A 16,276-nucleotide genomic window follows, 5' to 3' on the forward strand; every position below is an offset into this window, starting at 1 on the left:
AAGACTTGATCTGAGAGGAACCAAGCAAAAAAGAAACTTTACAACCAAACTGGGGAGATACTATATACAATATATATTAGACTAGACAATAAATCAAGTGATGGATAATTCCAACAGTTTTTTTTTGCAAGTGGAAACATCTCCAGCCTTTGTGCCAGGAAATGATATATGCAAATTGAAATCTTGCCAGAAGATGAATGAGATTGTAAAAGCAAAGCAATATGGAGGCCTCAATAAAAAAGGAGCATCAAGACAGACTGCCGTAGGAAATCTATCTGGCAGCTCACGCAGAGTTCTGGTTATCAAACAGTGGAAAACCAATGTGGGAACAGTCTGATTAGATGTAGACCTATCTAATATTAGAAGAGCAAAAATGATGAATATAACACACAGTGGACAAGATTGATAAAAACAATTCTGACATATCAGTAGATGAAAGTTATATCTTTAATATTTTAGATAAGAATTAAATTAACTTAATTTTATTATCTGGTAAATGTCATTTTCACAATTTTATTTATTTATTTTTTATTCATTTTTTTTTAAATAGGTTAACAACCTTGCCAGTATACTTTTATGATACGTAGTGTGACAACACACATACACACACATGCACAGGCACACACTAGCACACTTTCATCCAGGCAGGGGTTAACTAGTCAGTAAAAAAAAACAGCAGAGAGTTAGAGTTTGATTGGTAATGAAAAACTCTATGACACATGACTGGACACCACAGGTCTATGCCTAATGTCTTCAAGATTTAAGTTGTCTGACCCTTTTGAAATGGCCCTAAGGGAAGACAGCATACAAGCAGATAACAGCGTCCTCTTGTGCTCGACAGAGAGAGCCGCAGTATCCAAATTTGTTTAACAAAAGCTTTATTTTGTCTATGTGCATGATCAGAAACCCAAGACAATATAAAGGGAAGATGATGTCCAACGTCAACACAGTATAAACATCGTGATTGGCTGTTGCTGGGTAGCTGGGCGGGACAATGTGACAGCAACAGCCAGTAGCATTTCAGCCCACAGCCTGACACAAAAAGTAAACATACTTGTTTTGATTTGTCTAACCAGATGCCTGGGCCCTCCGCTAACCGTTCTACGAAGGACGTGGTGTTATTTCAACCAAACATTTAATGTGAAAAGGGTTTGTTGAGAACTTATCTTGACGAAGGCTTTAGATATTTGCGTTCAGTCGTTTTGTTATAGTTCCTACTGTCTAGCTAACCTAGCTCTTTGCATAAGCAATACGCTAACGTTACATCAGCTACCTAGCAGGCTAGCTAACGTTAGTTGCTTATGTAACGCTCCATTTCCATGTCTTTCTGACATTACTGTAGATCAATGCATAACGTTAATCATGTATATAACTGATTATGGATCTGTCCAGCGACTAGTTCAAAAATCAGGCACTGACCTTTCACGCTAACCATCTAACGCTACTTTTATGTTAACATTAGCTGCTTTGTCAGTGAATGTCAACCCAACCTAATCCTCCCCTTCTTGCTTGTGTCTTTCTTTAACGTCAGATGACAACAACAGCTACTGCTTATAGCTATAACTAGCATGTGAAGAATACTAAAGATGATGTCAGCATTTGCTAGATACAAGTGATGAAGCCAAGACACCAGCATCCTGCAATGGCCGAGGATGGTGAGCTGAGTCCAATCAGAGGACTCGCCGGCTCGTCAAGCCACCGCGGCCGTCAGACCTTCAGAAGCTCTGCCCACTTCAGGAGCTTGCTTGACGGCCTGCTGTCTCTCAGGCAAAGTGGCATCCTGTTTGATGTGGTGCTGATGGTAGAGGGTCAGCCTATTCAAGCCCACCGCATCCTTCTGGCTGCCTCCTGCGATTACTTTCGGTATCAGCCCGCTTCTTGCTTGAATCTTTCCATCAAAAAGGTGGCTCTAATGGTGTCACTTCTCAACATAAGCCATATAACAGTGCATTGTTTCTCCACTAGGGGGATGTTTGCTGGAGGGCTTCGGGAGACACAGCAGATGGAGATCCCGGTACATGGGGTGACCTATATGGCCATGACAAAACTACTTGATTTCATCTACACCTCAGAGATCGAGTTAGACCTGGACAATGTGCAGGAAGTCCTGGTTGCTGCCACTCTGGTACAGGTAGGCTGTTTGCTCTCCTCCTCTTGCCTACTTAAGTCAAGTTGTTCCCTTTTTGAGGTCACAGAGCTAACCTGTACCCTTTCTGTGTTTTATAGATTGAGGATGTCATTAACTTCTGCTGTGACTTCCTCTTCTCCTGGCTGGATGACACCAACATTTTGGAGATGCATAAACTAGCCGATCTGTACGGGCTTCAGCAACTTGATTCCAAGGTCCACTCCTACATCCTTAGGAACATCCAGACTTTGTCTCGGACTGAGGTGTACCGACAGCTGCCCCCAGATACAGTCTTCAGAGTGCTGTGCAGTGATGAGCTTGAGGTGAACAGTGAGAATGAGGTGTATGAGGCGGCACTGCACTACCACTACAGTCCCGAGCAGGTGGAGACGGACCAGGTGTGCTTGCAGGTAGGTCATAAGGTTTGTCTGCATATCGCACTCATCTCTCCAGCTCCCCAGATTCACAGTATTCACTGGACAGGGAGGGAACCACTCTATTTGACTATGCACCTGCTTTTTAAGTAGATGTGAAGAGACTGGGATTCTGCTGCAGTATAATCCATTTATATTTTCTTGTCAGCAATTCCCCAGTGAAACACATTTTCTGAGCTCGTGGGAAAAGAAGGGTTATGGCTAAGTGTCATGCATTTAGTCAATGTGAGAGACAGTAACATCGCCGCAGAATTACTTAAAATGATCTAATTTAACCTCATTACAAAGGTGAGGGAAACAGAATCCAGTGAATGAATGTAGACATGTCCCACTGAGCGTAATCTGTTATTTGTCAGAGCTAGCACATTTGTGAAAGAGAGAGGTGTGTTCTTCAGCATTCCACACTTGTCTAACCTTGATCTACCCTAATCACATTCAGCTAATTTCTTATCTTTCTGTCTCAAAGGACAATCTGAGGATGCTTGAGGCTGTGCGTTTCTGCCTGATGGAGAAACAAGTGTTGCAAAGGCTGTGCGGGAGACTGAACCAGTGTCCACTAAAGGAGTCGGTCACGGCCGCCCTGCGTTACCACGAGCAGGAGATCTGGCAGCCCGTCCTCCAGGATCCTCTCACCCAGCCGCGCTCCAGCTTCCACTGCATCCTGGGCTTTGGGGGGATGTTCACCTCGGGCTCCCTCACCGACAGCGAGGACTTGTTTCAGGTGTTCCACCCGAGCTGGGGCGAGTGGAGGACCCTCACCGCAGCTCACGCCCCCCGAATGTCCAACCAGGGTATCGCTGTGCTCAACAACTTTGTCTATCTGATCGGGGGAGACAAGAACACCAGTGGATTTCGTGCCGAGACCCGCTGCTGGAGGTGAGGTCCCATCGCACATCTGAACTGTTGGTGTGATCACATTATTTTGTATCCTTTTGTCTGTATCTTGGACCGACTAACGTTAAAGTGACGTTACTGAGGGTGAAAAACAAACATGTCATACACTGTTTAAATAAGAAGTAATCAACAGATTTGTTTTATTCAGATAGCATGCTCTGTGTTGCTCCTCGCAGTTGATTTGATTTGATTTGAGCTGTTATTTGTGCACAGATTGCTTCCTGCTGATTGAAGGGGCAGGTAGACAAGTCATATTTCTTCTGGATTGCTCTGAGACTTGTCTGTTCTTCCCAGATACGACCCTCGTCACAACAGCTGGTGCTCTATCAAGCCTCTGCAGCAGCAGCATGCTGACCACTGTGTTTGTGTGGTGGGCGGCCATATATATGCCATCGGAGGGCGGGACTACAGCTGTGAACTGGACTCAGTGGAGCGCTATGACCCACACACCAACACATGGGAATACGTAGCTGCCCTTAGGAGAGAGGTATGGAAAAATAGAAATTCTGTGAAGATGGAACAATTGCCCACGTAAAAAAATAAATGAATGTAATACTGCCACAATCCACATGATGGTGCTGCATACCCACTGATGTGTTGTTGATTAAAGGGCTTTCCTCTTGGAGGCATTGCTGCTGGGTAGCAGTGATAAGGAATAATTCCCCTTTTCATAATGGTTTGCCATAAATTTCCCTCAATACTAGTGTAGCCTTTCCTCTAGGTTTATGCCCATGCTGGAGCAGTGGTGGACGGCAAAATTTACATTACGTGCGGGCGCAGAGGCGTGACGTACCTGAGAGAGACCTACTGCTTTGACCCTGCGGCCAACCAGTGGACACCATGTGCAGAGGGGCCCGTGGAGCGGGCCTGGCATGGCATGGCGTCTGTTAACGGACAAGTCTACGTTATTGGCGGCAGCAATGATGAGCGTGGATATCGGCGCGATGTCCTTAAGGTATAATATCTCTTCACCAGTGTTTACTGCTGCAGACCAAAGGCAGCGCTCGCGCCGGTGTGAGCCAAGGTGCAGCCAAAAACAAAGTCGAATAGTCCCAGTGTACTTGATAACAACATTTAAAATGTTGTATTCCTGTTGTTTGTTTCATAGCCTTATTTGTCATTTTTCCTTTAACCCCCAAGTTCTTATACTTGGGGTTTTTATGTGAGAGATTTCTCTTTGTATAACGCTGTTGTATTTGAATGTGTTTGGTATGCCTTTTATTTTTTGCTCTCATTTTTGTCTCACAGTGCCCCCTCAACCAGGACGCCTTGATCTCTAGGGGAAATCACTCACAGCTGTCTCTAATTAACCCTAACTACAAAATATAGCCTGTCTAGTCCCACGTCATTTTACATTCTGATGAAGGCCTTTGTGGGCTGAAAAGTCAATGTTTCTAACTTTGTGGGTTAAATAATACACAATAATAAGAATGTATTTATTGAATGTATATTTTGAGCCAGAGTGTCGCGTTTTCACAGGCTTATTATTGATTAGGGATGTTCAAGAAAAATCAATGATCGATTTATTGTTTATGTATCAAGTCGATTAAATTTTATGTAATGGAGAGTAATGCATTTCCCATTTTTTCAGGTGGCATGCTTCAACCCAGCAGCTAACTCTTGGTCTCTGATGAGCCCTCTCCCTGCTGGACATGGAGAACCAGGCGTGGCGGTGCTGGACAGTCGCATCTACATACTGGGAGGACGCTCTCATGATAAAGGCAATAGGATGAAATACGTTCACATGTACAACACCGACACAGATGACTGGGAGAGCGGAACAAAATTTGAGGACCGCATCTCCGGCTTGGCAGCCTGTGTGGTGCCGCTGCCCCCAGCTGTGATTGGCCAGGCCAGAAGCTGGGATCAGCGCACCAAGGCCTCATGGGAAGACGTGGACATGGACAACTCGGAGGACTCCAGTGAGGACTAATCTGTGTCTCAGCTGTCGAGAGGCAGCATTGTTGGAAACAAATCTATGGGGACTGGAGACCATCAGGCACTTTGTTATTCAGCATGTCCTAAGCAGAAGTACCTTGGGGATATTTTCCCCACATTTTTGTCACAGTGGTTTTGGCAGCGTTGTTTCCTCCTTGCATGTTGACCACTTTGAGTGCCTCTGAACCAAAGTGTCATTCATGGCCTTTAGACACTTATTTGTTATTTCTCAAATATGTGTACTTATATAATCACACTCAATCCATGAATCCTTGGCCTACTCACATGTAAATGCTTACATGGCTGTTCATAGCTGATCCCTCATTTTCTTTTCTGTCACTGGAGCTGTTCCTGCGTTGTTTGTCACTGAGTAATGAGGCAGTGAGCAATACTGGCTATGCAATAATGTGATAACATGGAGAACTCTGAGCTGCCCATGGTTGTTCTTTTAAATACAATTTTTGATATAGGATTTTCTTCTAAAATTATTTCAGACTTGGTGTTTAGAATGTTAATTGCAGCTGCCACCTTTTGTAATGGCCATCAAAGCGTTAAGCTAGATAACTGAATTGTCAAATTCTGACATTAATGGATAGACATTAATGACTTTTTAAAACTATTTTGTTCACATCTCGGGCCTGGCAACTACTGGTTTTTGCCAAAAGCTAGAGTGGAGGTATTAACACATCCACCTAAAAGTAATCATTAAGCTGTTACTCATGAAGTGGTGAATTTTAACATTGTGCCTTGTTTTTGTGGCTACACTGAACCTGTATTGTGCATTTTGTTTTGTTTTGTTTTAATAGAGATGGGCCTTAGGTATTGTGCCTCTCATATCAAGGTTTAAGTTCAAAACATTGTTTAATTGATTATGGTTGGTACCTGAATAATGAGGCATTGGTGCTACAGGTTGTAGACGTCACCTCACAACATGTTGCCATGTTTGTAAATTAATGATATACATTTACAACAGCTGTTTTGTGTGGTGAAGCCAAACCATTATGGTAATGGTTTTTATTGCTATCCTCTCATTGATCTATCACTTTAATGTAAGCCATTTCATGGCGTAATCCAAAGAGCGCACAAAAGAATTCCATTAGAATATTTGTATTGGCAGAGTTTTATGACATCCATACCACTATGCATACATTATTTCTGTATCATGGGAAGACTCAAGTAACAATTATGGAAAGTTTCAAAATGTTCTTTTTCACATAATGAAAATTATGTCTCAACGGGAAAATATAATGTATTGGAACACACTGTCACACATGGGGTCAGATTATGCAAGTTAAGTTATCCTATCCATGGGCATAGTTTGAAGTTTAATAAAATTAGTAATATATTGAATTTGTCATGTGTGCGCTTTAATTGGGTTCTAGAAAGTGTACTTTTACTCTTTACTGATGTTTCACATAGCTGTCTTATATTTGTGTAATTCAGCATAATTTCATGAATGCAACTGAAAAGAAAATTCCCAGCGATCATTGTCTTCCTCATTTGAGCTGTGACTGAAATGACAGTAACTAAGCAGGCTGGAACAGGCTGTGTCGGCTGCTGCCTTATGCCCTTTATCCCGCCCAGTCTCCACCAGTTCCTCTCCATTTGGCCCTACACTCCATTTACTTTATGAAGCTTGACTGCTGCTTTCCTCTCTGAGACTGTTTCATCTACATCTGTTACCCCCCACAAGCCCTAAGTGAGTGGCCCCCACTCTCTCTTTCACACTGTTGTGCCGGCCCCCTCCAAGTTGTCTGCTGGGGCCTGCTGACACCAGCGCTGGACATCTTACTTCAACAATCTGCTATGTTTATGTTTATGTTTATGTTTATACGTCTGTAAATAGCAATCTATTCATTCTGAAACCATTACCCCCTGGGGGATAGTTAAGACATATGTCGTGCACTTAACCTCGTCAGCGGCCTTTACAGACATCTGAGTGCAGGTCGATCTGCTGCTCTTTGCTTGACCATTATCAGAGCAATTAAAAGCCCTAAATTGCCCATTGGTGTGCGCTGCACAGTTTAAACCCAATGGAGTCTTGGATGTGAGTGTCTAGGGAGTTTTTTTTACTGAGTGCTCCCTCCCTTGCTTTCATTTGTGTTGTTTCTCCTGCTGCGTAGGCTGCATATGGTGAGCCTGAGTCAACTTGTCAGGGCAGGAAGTCAGAGCAGCGATGAACGAAGAAGGTTAAGAGTCACCTGTGGAAGGAGCTCTGCACTCGGAAATGCTCCTCTTCACCATTTGACATATTCCTCCGGGCCATGTGGGGAGTGCGCTGACCCCGCAGCCCCAGTCTGTGACACAGCTCAACCTCCATGCTGCATCACCTTTTAGGCATTTAGCTGATGCTCCAATTCTAAGTGATTCACGGTGAGAGCAACAGTAAGAAAACATTATAGGCGTCCTTACTTGGCATCAGTATGAATTTACTCTGGAGTGCAAATGATGTATGTAACATTCTGCTATGTATGATCAAGGAGCATCACCATAGAAACATAGTAGAGAATGTTGTCATTAATAGAGGTTTGGCTGTAAAATTAGAATAGATTGTTCAGGTTAGGGTTAGGGTTAGGATACACACAGAAAGAAATACAGTAATGTACACTTTATTTGTGAGTGCAGATGTTCCAAAAAACTCAAGTTCGTCTAACCCTAAATGTTATATTTGGGAAGTACAACTCCTTTACATTTTCCATGAGTATCACCTGAATATTCACAGCTTATATTATTATTGGTTTCAGCAAGCTGAAATTGTACACAATCTTGTATTTTACACTGAGCCCTTCTTTGTCTGAAAGATCACATGTTCTGACAAAACCAAAATACAGGTTATGTGCATTAAGAACTTGGGGACAAGCCTTTCTGTATTGTCCTCAGTAGCTGCAGCTCAACCCCAAACAATATCCTGCACCACTAGTCGCTCTGCTCTTTAATGTCTGAACCAGGATTTCAACTTCCCAGTTCCCTTCAAACTGATCCTATTTTTACTGGATTTCATGAAAGAGCTGACATCTTAGCAATATAATTACTCCGAATGTGAACTTCATTACACTGACCTTCTCTCCCAAGACTGTATCAGCACATCTAATAATCACCAGAATGAGGGACCTGAGTGCGACGGAGCGGCACAGAAACCAATACGGATCTCCATTCTCTTTCCTCATTAAACTGTGTAAATAAAAACTGTGTGCATCATACAGCTGGGGGGAAGCCTGTGGCGAAGGAGAAAGGGGCCGGACATATGGCTCTAATGGTTCAAGAAGCCTGCAAGATAATGAATTGCGCTGAATAAAAGCCCACATCACACCAGGAGGATGACACCCCACCTCCCCCCCCGGCCTTTACAACAGTCATTAGCAGCTCATATCCACCCAGGGTGGGGGTGATGAGCGCAGCCTTGTGTTTTTCAGTTGTGAAAGGGAGCCAACAGCCCCCCATTTTCATGCTTTTTAACGCTCATTGACATGGAGAACGATAGTCGTGCAATGCTTTATGATGCCGGTGGGTAAACCTCAGCAGGTGAGCCTTTCCCCCTGCCAGAGCCACAATAATGCAGGGTCTTTAATGCATGCTGGGCCAGTCGAAACTAGAGTGTGGTCCCCATTAGATCAACAAAGAGGAAATACAAACACACAGCCACAGGATGTATTGGTTTTCAGAGGTGGCCAGTACCAGGCATTCAGAAGTTTACTGCAGAGGACGCTGCTGTCTTCAACACAGGACGATCTGAAAAGCTGTTACCATGCACTCTATTCTCATTCATTCATTGATTTTAATTGTTCAGTAAATGGAGCTGTGTATCAAAATGTGATGGAAAACATATGGAAATCCAGTGGAAAGTCTGTGTGCACAAAAGAAAACTCTAAATCATTGTGACTTTTAGGTTTTTATTTTCAGATCACATCACATTTCAAGACAGAAATTAATTGCACACCAATGTTTTTATTCATTCTTTCTTAATTTCTTTTTTTTTTTTTTACAAAAATAATATTTAAACTTGGAGATGAACTTCAATTCAAATACAAAATAAATAGACAATTCAACAATAAGACAACCAATTAGCATGACATAGGCCTACTGCACTCTAGTTGCAGTCAGCACTGCAGACTGAAACCTGCTGTGACAGCAGCAGTCAGTGCAGCCAGTCATAAGACATAAGACAGTGACAGGCTGCTCCTTACTTCTTCTCATCTTTCAGTCTTTCTGTTCTTGACACAGGCAGGCGTCTGGCCCTCGGCCGTGTCTGGGCATGCATTCTCATAGCTGTGAGCACTGGATCAACATTGTGGCAAGATGGCACACAGCAGCGTCTGCACAGTCACTCTCAGTCAGTACAGTATCTCTCCTCACCGAAGACTCCTTCACCAGCAGGAATAGGAGAAGAGCGGGTACTGGCTCCACTCGGCCACGTTGCCATGGTGATAGCCGTGGTGCATGGCTTGCGTGGTGTAGTCGGCGGCCAGGTGGTGGGGAGGGGGGTACTGGGCGGGGCCGGGGCCGCTCCACTGGCCCAGCGGCTGCTCGGCGCCGTAGGGGCCATATATGTGGTGGCCCAGCACCCCCGGCTTGCCGGCCTGGGCCATGGTCATGTTCAGCACCCCGGTGTAGTCCTGGTGGCCGGGGAGGGGCTGGGGGCCGCAGGGGGACGGGCCCATCTCGTGCGTGCGGGACTTTGAAGACTCGTGCTCGGGGACGGTGGCGACGTCAGGGACCCGGGACTCAAAGCTGCTGCGTCCCGATCCTCCGTTACTGCTGCCGATGCTGGAGGAGGGAGACGGGGACTTTCCGTATTCATGGAACCTGGAGAGCAAAGCGAATGTCATCAGTGATTTGTGGCGTGTTTGCTGTGACGAGACTAAGTTCTTGTATGTGTCAGAGGATGTGTATCACTTCAGTGGTGCTCACCTGTAAGGCTGGTAGGAGGCTGGTGCCGGCACAAGCTGCTCTGTGTTGTACATGTCCCTGGTGTCTGTCCCAGCAGGGGATTCAGTCCTCACACTGTGCTCCCTCTCAGCAGTCCAAGGGGAGTAGCGCTCCTCCTTGACTGCATCAACCTCTTTCCTTTTCGGCAGATCTCCTTCCTCCCCCTCGTAACCCTCATATGACGACCGGCAGAAATCTGCCACACACAAATCAGACACAAATGTCAGACACGAATCATCAGATCAACTTACAGTACAGAACACAACAACACAAAAAAGCATGAGCAGAAGAAGAGTCTAAAGTCAGTACCTGGAGGACTGTCTTCTTCAGACTCTCTGTTCAGAGCGCCAGTCGTCTTGGCTCGCTTTTCAGGGCAGGCTGGGTTCTTGTTTGCACGCCTGCAGAGAAACATCAGGTTTATTAAAGCAATACTTGAATGCTCAGGTTAATAGTCATTCAAGCATCAAGACAAAACAGCCTATGTGAAAACTACCATACCAACCTTTTTGTATTCGTTCCTTCATCCCGGAAACCTTTCGCAAATGGGTTGTGATCGATCTTCAGCTTTGTTATCTGAGGGGAGGCAACATCAATTCAGTTATCTTGTTATATTAGGTTAGGTAAATCTCAGTCATGTGTGATTTCCTCACCAATAGCTGGCATTGGCTTGCAGTTAAAAAGGAGACTGACCTTAGTGTTCTGGTAGGCAGTGACTGCTGTGAAGGAAGTCTCGGGGAAGGTGAAGGTCTGGAAGACACTCCAGCGGACGCTGAACAGATCATCGGCCTGAATGATGTGGAAGCGCGGGTGGTAGCGATGCATAGAGTGCAAAATTATCTGCAAAGAGAGGAAGAGTTGGATCAAGGTCTGAGTCCTTTCATTTTAAGCCACTTTTAAGTGCACTGCACACTTCCTTAAGTATCCATTTTGTGGGGGAATAAAATCCAGTCTGTAGCAGTGTTATCATTTGTCAACCAAGGATTTAAATTACCCACTATCCTTTAAAAAGCACCATGCTTTTTTAAATCTGTTGCTGTCAATCATTCTGTGTGAGTCACTTTCTGTACATGGTGGATATAATTTGGAAATGAGGAGGAATGGCTGCTAGCGCAATCCATTTTGATTCATGTTACTTACATGGCCGTGCTGGTCTAGTGTATTGTTGGTGAGCTTGAGCTTGAGGAAGGAGACGGACTGCTTCATCCAGTGGCTCCCCGGGGCTGGAGAGTCTGGGTGGAGGTAGGTCCTGCAGGGAGGCTGGGGCTCTGCTTTTCCCGCCACCTCCCATTTCTCTTTATTCCACTGGAAGGAGACAGAGAGTCAAAGCATCATTAGGCTAATCTGTCATACAATAAGGTGATTTACGGAGGAGCACCGTCTTCCCTTCCCACAGTGCGAGGGGGACGATGGAGTGGAGAGTGATGGTTGGCCACTACCACCCATGGAGATAGGGGGCTAGTACAGTGGGCTCCCAGCAGGGGATAGAAAAACAGGAAGAGATAACAGCCTTTGATGTGCAATGTCAGGGGAGGGGGTCGGGTGGGGGGGGTGATAAACAGGGGATGGGGCTGAGTCTTGTCTGAGGATACCAGTAAGCACTCAGGGGAAACTATGGCCAATGCCATGGTTGCTATAAATCAAGGCTAAAATTTTGACTCGTTTTCACTTTTTGAACTGTGTGGTAAAAAAGTACTACAAATATTACATTCTGATTTTAGTGTTTTATAAATAAATGATAAATCTCTTGTTGTCTTACCTTATACCTGAAGCCATCCTCAGGAACCATGTCAACCAATAAGATGTACTTGGCACATGGAATCAGGCCGGTGAGATTAATTTTACAGTGTGGAAACATTCTCCTGAAAAAAACAGAAGTGAATACATGAGTTAATATAAGCACAGACAATAAAATATCTGTTTTAAACAATCACATTAGACACTGGAGTAGTTCTCCAACATTTTTGACTGGTGAATGTAATTTTCCTGCTCGTCTTACCTGCCCGGCTTAGTGATGATCATCTCTGTTCCTATCTCATGAAAGGACTTCCAGAGGTCGGGGTCCTCCAGAGTCATCCTGATGCTGCCTTGCAGATAGGCATCGGGGCCAGCAGCCATGGAGGATGGAGGGGGGCCGCTGAAGCTGGGCTTCAAGTCTAGTAAAGAAGCGAGATTCATCATAGCCATGCTTTAGTAACTGTGAAGATATTTGAGTAATCTGAAGACTACAGCCTAATCCTTCCAAAACGAATTAGGAAATTGGGGCTTTTGATGGAAAAATCCAGTGGAAATCCAATGAAGTCTTGATGGTCAGAAAACTGTACTCACCTCTGATGGACTGCATTCTTCAGATTGAGTGGCGGCACAGGCAGAGCTGGAAAAGGTTCATGCACAGAGTGCAGATCAGCAATCCAGTTATCAATGATATCCAAAGTGTTGGTTTAGGTCTGCGCTCCCTCCTCGCTCATCTGCCTTCTGTGTAAATCCAGTGGTTCAGGGAGTGTAAGTCAATCAGTCTTGTGGCACCAGATAAGTGAGAGATCTTCAGTCCTGCAGGATGGGGTGTCCATGACTTTTAAGGGGAGCCCTGCAGTGGGTGGGGTCAGGAGAGCCATTCCCAGGCTTTGAAGTGACACAATGATGAGTCAGTGTCCCACTGTGATTGGAGGGTGCTGGAAATCAAAGAGACTTAACAGAGCCTTGATACCGTCCCCACAGGAAGGGGGTCGGAGGAAATGCATCTTTATTAACTGCTAAGAGACTTTTAAACAAATATGGACGGGCTTCCCTGCTGCAGATCGGGGCTTCCAGCGGCACCAAAATCAGCTTAAATATCATTCACACAGACATAACCGCACACAAACCCCCCATTTAGTGTCTTCGTGAAATGTGGTAAAATATCCATTATGATTCATTCACACAACTGATAGAAATACAGGAGAAGCCACATTCAAGTGAGATAATCCATTTTATTTTGCATTTTACATGAAAGGATTCATTATTTTCTCAAAATAGGAGTATTTTCTGTCTCTGAGAGTCTGTTGAATATAGAAACATAACACTCACATTTATCATTGTACAAATCCAATTGCATAAAATTATAGTAATTTCAAAATTTTCTAAAACCTAACATCTGATCACCTTTACACTTTTCCAAATGACTCAGCTTCAGCCTGTTCTCCATCATAGAAATTGAGAAGTGGGTGGGAAACTCTGTGTAAACCCATAATGGCGTGATGATAACATGCAGTCTTCCTCCAGGTAACTTTTACCTGGGGGCGTCTTGTGCTGGCTGTGGGCTGCCGGCAGCGGGGGTTGTGTATTGGGGAGTCTAGACAAGCCCCTGCTCTGATAGATAATCTCATTAGGCTAGTTTCCCCTGAAGGGCCTGGGTTCTCAATGTGGAGAAAGCCAGTGTATAGGCTAGCAATTAACAGCCAGTTAGCACCACAAGCCCAAGTCAGCCTTGAATGGGACAGGAGGGAGGGAGAATAAAGACCTGCCACAACAACCCAACCATCCTCCCACAATCCACAGCCAGGCAAATCCACGAGTGTCATTCACAGGCTGTCTCCGCCTGTATCATACCCTGTTACCACAGGCAAAACAAATGCTAAACACTGCAGCTATTAGCATAGAGGACCTGCATTCACAATAACTGAACCAAGTTCCCACTCTTGACATCAAAATCTGAATTGACTTGCATGACTTTCATGTCTCATGCCGCCTCTCCTAGTACAGTCCCAACACTTCCAGTTACTTTTCTCATTGTATTCTCACGCTTGCATGTTGCATACAATACCTTCTGTGCTCTCAGTTCTCTAACAGAATGGCATCTTTTGCTGCTTGTCTCCCAGCAACTGTATGGATAACAGCTCGGTTGCCAGAGCGAAAATTTCACTTCAACAGCAATTTGTGCAACAAAGCAAAATAGACTGATGAATGTTTCCCCACTTTCTAAGTGAGCGCAGCTATCTGAAGAATCAGCAGTTAAGTGTGCATAAAGAGATGTTTACAACCAGAGAGTCTTGCCTGTGAAAATATTGATTAGTCTGTTGAAGGGTCCTGTGTTGGGTCGATGTAGAATAAAACAGGATAATGGCACAGTGGTAATAATGGTGCCATCAACAAGATGCACTTAAAGATGTAGAGCTCTTGTACAACCACTTTAATACTAAGGCATAGCTCATGTTAAATGCCGAATTGGGGTAAAACCCTGCTGCAGGACTGTCCCAGTAATCCCCCCCTGGTGTGGAGAGCCAACTTGGTGGCAGAACTTTGGCCTTGAGGAAGTGCGATGTGTTTTTATCCTCCTTATGTGAAGCCAATTGTTGTCGAGGAGTTATTAATCACAGGTTCAGTGTGGCTCTCCTCACTTAGCACTTCTGAGGGGCAAACTCCTGATTCCCAGAGACCGCTGAGCGGTCTGGTCTCAGGGTCTGGGGATCCCCTTCAACCCTTTCACGGGGAGAAGAGATCACACAGCTCTTTGTGTGTTCAGGAGAGAACAGATAACACAAGAAATTGAGAGATTTTGATGGTAAATCCTCGGGAGATGACCCGTCCGGCTTTAGCGAGCGAGTGTGTCAGTGGCAGAGCCGAGGTGTACATTTCAGCAGCGGCAGTGTCAATCCCATTACACGCCGAGTCAGGAGGTGACAGGTGGGACTGGTGAGGCTTCAGTACGTGGCCCAGGGACAAAGGCAGGGGCCGCTGTCGTATGTAACAGCTTGCCTCGGAGGATTTGGACTTGGATGACATGTCAGAGAGATAGCAGTCTGGAGAAGACTGGGTAGGATGGGAAAGATATGTGGGAAAGTCATAGGCGAGCAGCAGAGAGATCAAAATGGCAGACGAGATGGCTATAGACATTTCCCATAACCTTTCCCTTAATCACAAGTTTGAGTTTCTACCATCTGGCCACAGGTTCAGATGTCCACAGACTAAAACAAATACAACCAGAAACTCATTCATCCCTTCAGCCGTTACACAGTGGATAAGCTGGGGCCATAAAAACTGCTATTTAATCCCCTCCAGTCCTACATACTACAAACAACATGCACTTTAACTTGTTTAACTTGCTTGTTTTTATTTTGATCATTACTACTTTTAAATGATTTAACTCATGATGTTTTGACCTATTCTGCAGTTAAATAGGATGCTACATTATGGAGTGTGCACTTCATAGTATGCATTTTATCTGGACATGTACAGTTTTAAATTGCATGTACTTTATCTTGATATGTGTTTGTCACCTGAGGGTTGTTGACAACAAAGCACTGAAGCTCTGAAACTGTATTATTACTACACAGTATAATACAGTATAATAGGCCTATTTGATTTCAATAGGTGATTCCACTTTTACCATGTAATTCTTTTGTGTGCTGAATGTTGAAATAAGTGTTGTCTGCTGTAACTGTTTTTAAGTTTTGAAACAAATTGCCTCAATGAGGACATTAGAGTTTCCTATTTTGTTCTATTCTATTCTGAGACTGACTATGACTGGTAGGGCAAACCACAAACCAGGTGGATTTTGTCTAAGGCCCTCACTCATTTCCTCCTCTTTATGGGTATCAGACGCACCCATGTGAGACACTGAGTGGGCCAACGACGATATCTTGTCTGATGTCAAATACTGTATATGAGTTTTGCTCATTACTAATGTTTACCAGGGAAGAGTGAATGAAAAGGGATGATAGCAGGATTCCTACAGTAGATGGCACACTCACAACTAACCACAGATATCCTCAGTATTAAGCAATGATACAAGCTCAGCTGATACCCCTACTCAGATGAAACCCCCATGACTGATGGCTGTACAAGCCTCTTTTTTCCTCTATTTTACCTGAGTCTCTCCCTGTCTGCTCAGTGATCACCTTCAGCAGGGATGGTCTACCTCCCAGGTGTCAGTCTGTGGCCATTTGCTTTAACTGCACAGATCCCCTTGTGCTCAGCAGTT

At 44.5% G+C, this 16,276-nt stretch overlaps 2 protein-coding genes across 3 annotated transcripts; one reads left to right on the forward strand and one right to left on the reverse strand.

Annotated features, from left to right (window-relative positions):
* Positions 1-1,049: 1,049 nt before the first annotated feature.
* On the forward strand, positions 1,050-6,718 carry klhl22 (kelch-like family member 22). 2 transcript variants are annotated; one of them, XM_071533912.1, is made up of 8 exons: positions 1,050-1,149; positions 1,532-1,863; positions 1,966-2,131; positions 2,227-2,538; positions 3,029-3,438; positions 3,751-3,943; positions 4,178-4,411; positions 5,048-6,718. In XM_071533912.1, the coding sequence occupies exons 2-8, from the start codon at positions 1,616-1,618 to the stop codon at positions 5,387-5,389; spliced, it is 1,905 nt and encodes a 634-aa protein (XP_071390013.1). In that variant the 5' UTR covers positions 1,050-1,149; positions 1,532-1,615; the 3' UTR covers positions 5,390-6,718. The 2 variants fall into 2 exon arrangements, with proteins under 2 accessions (XP_071390013.1, XP_071390019.1); XM_071533918.1 differs by having other exon boundaries at positions 1,081-1,863.
* Positions 6,719-9,758: 3,040 nt separating this feature from the next.
* On the reverse strand, positions 9,759-12,661 carry tbx16 (T-box transcription factor 16). The gene is made up of 9 exons (XM_071534216.1): positions 12,646-12,661; positions 12,317-12,473; positions 12,077-12,179; positions 11,458-11,622; positions 11,011-11,157; positions 10,823-10,893; positions 10,630-10,718; positions 10,303-10,516; positions 9,759-10,197 (listed from the first exon to the last, which is right to left on the reverse strand). Exons 1-9 carry the CDS (start codon positions 12,659-12,661, stop codon positions 9,759-9,761), a joined length of 1,401 nt encoding a protein of 466 aa, XP_071390317.1.
* Positions 12,662-16,276: the final 3,615 nt, after the last annotated feature.

The sequence above is a fragment of the Centroberyx affinis genome, unplaced genomic scaffold (assembly GCF_046629955.1).
Source record: "Centroberyx affinis isolate AG114_WGS23_722 - 3 ecotype Tasmania unplaced genomic scaffold, CSIRO-AGI_Caff_v1 ptg000168l_1, whole genome shotgun sequence".
In the NCBI taxonomy this organism is placed as follows: Eukaryota; Metazoa; Chordata; class Actinopteri; order Beryciformes; family Berycidae; genus Centroberyx; species Centroberyx affinis.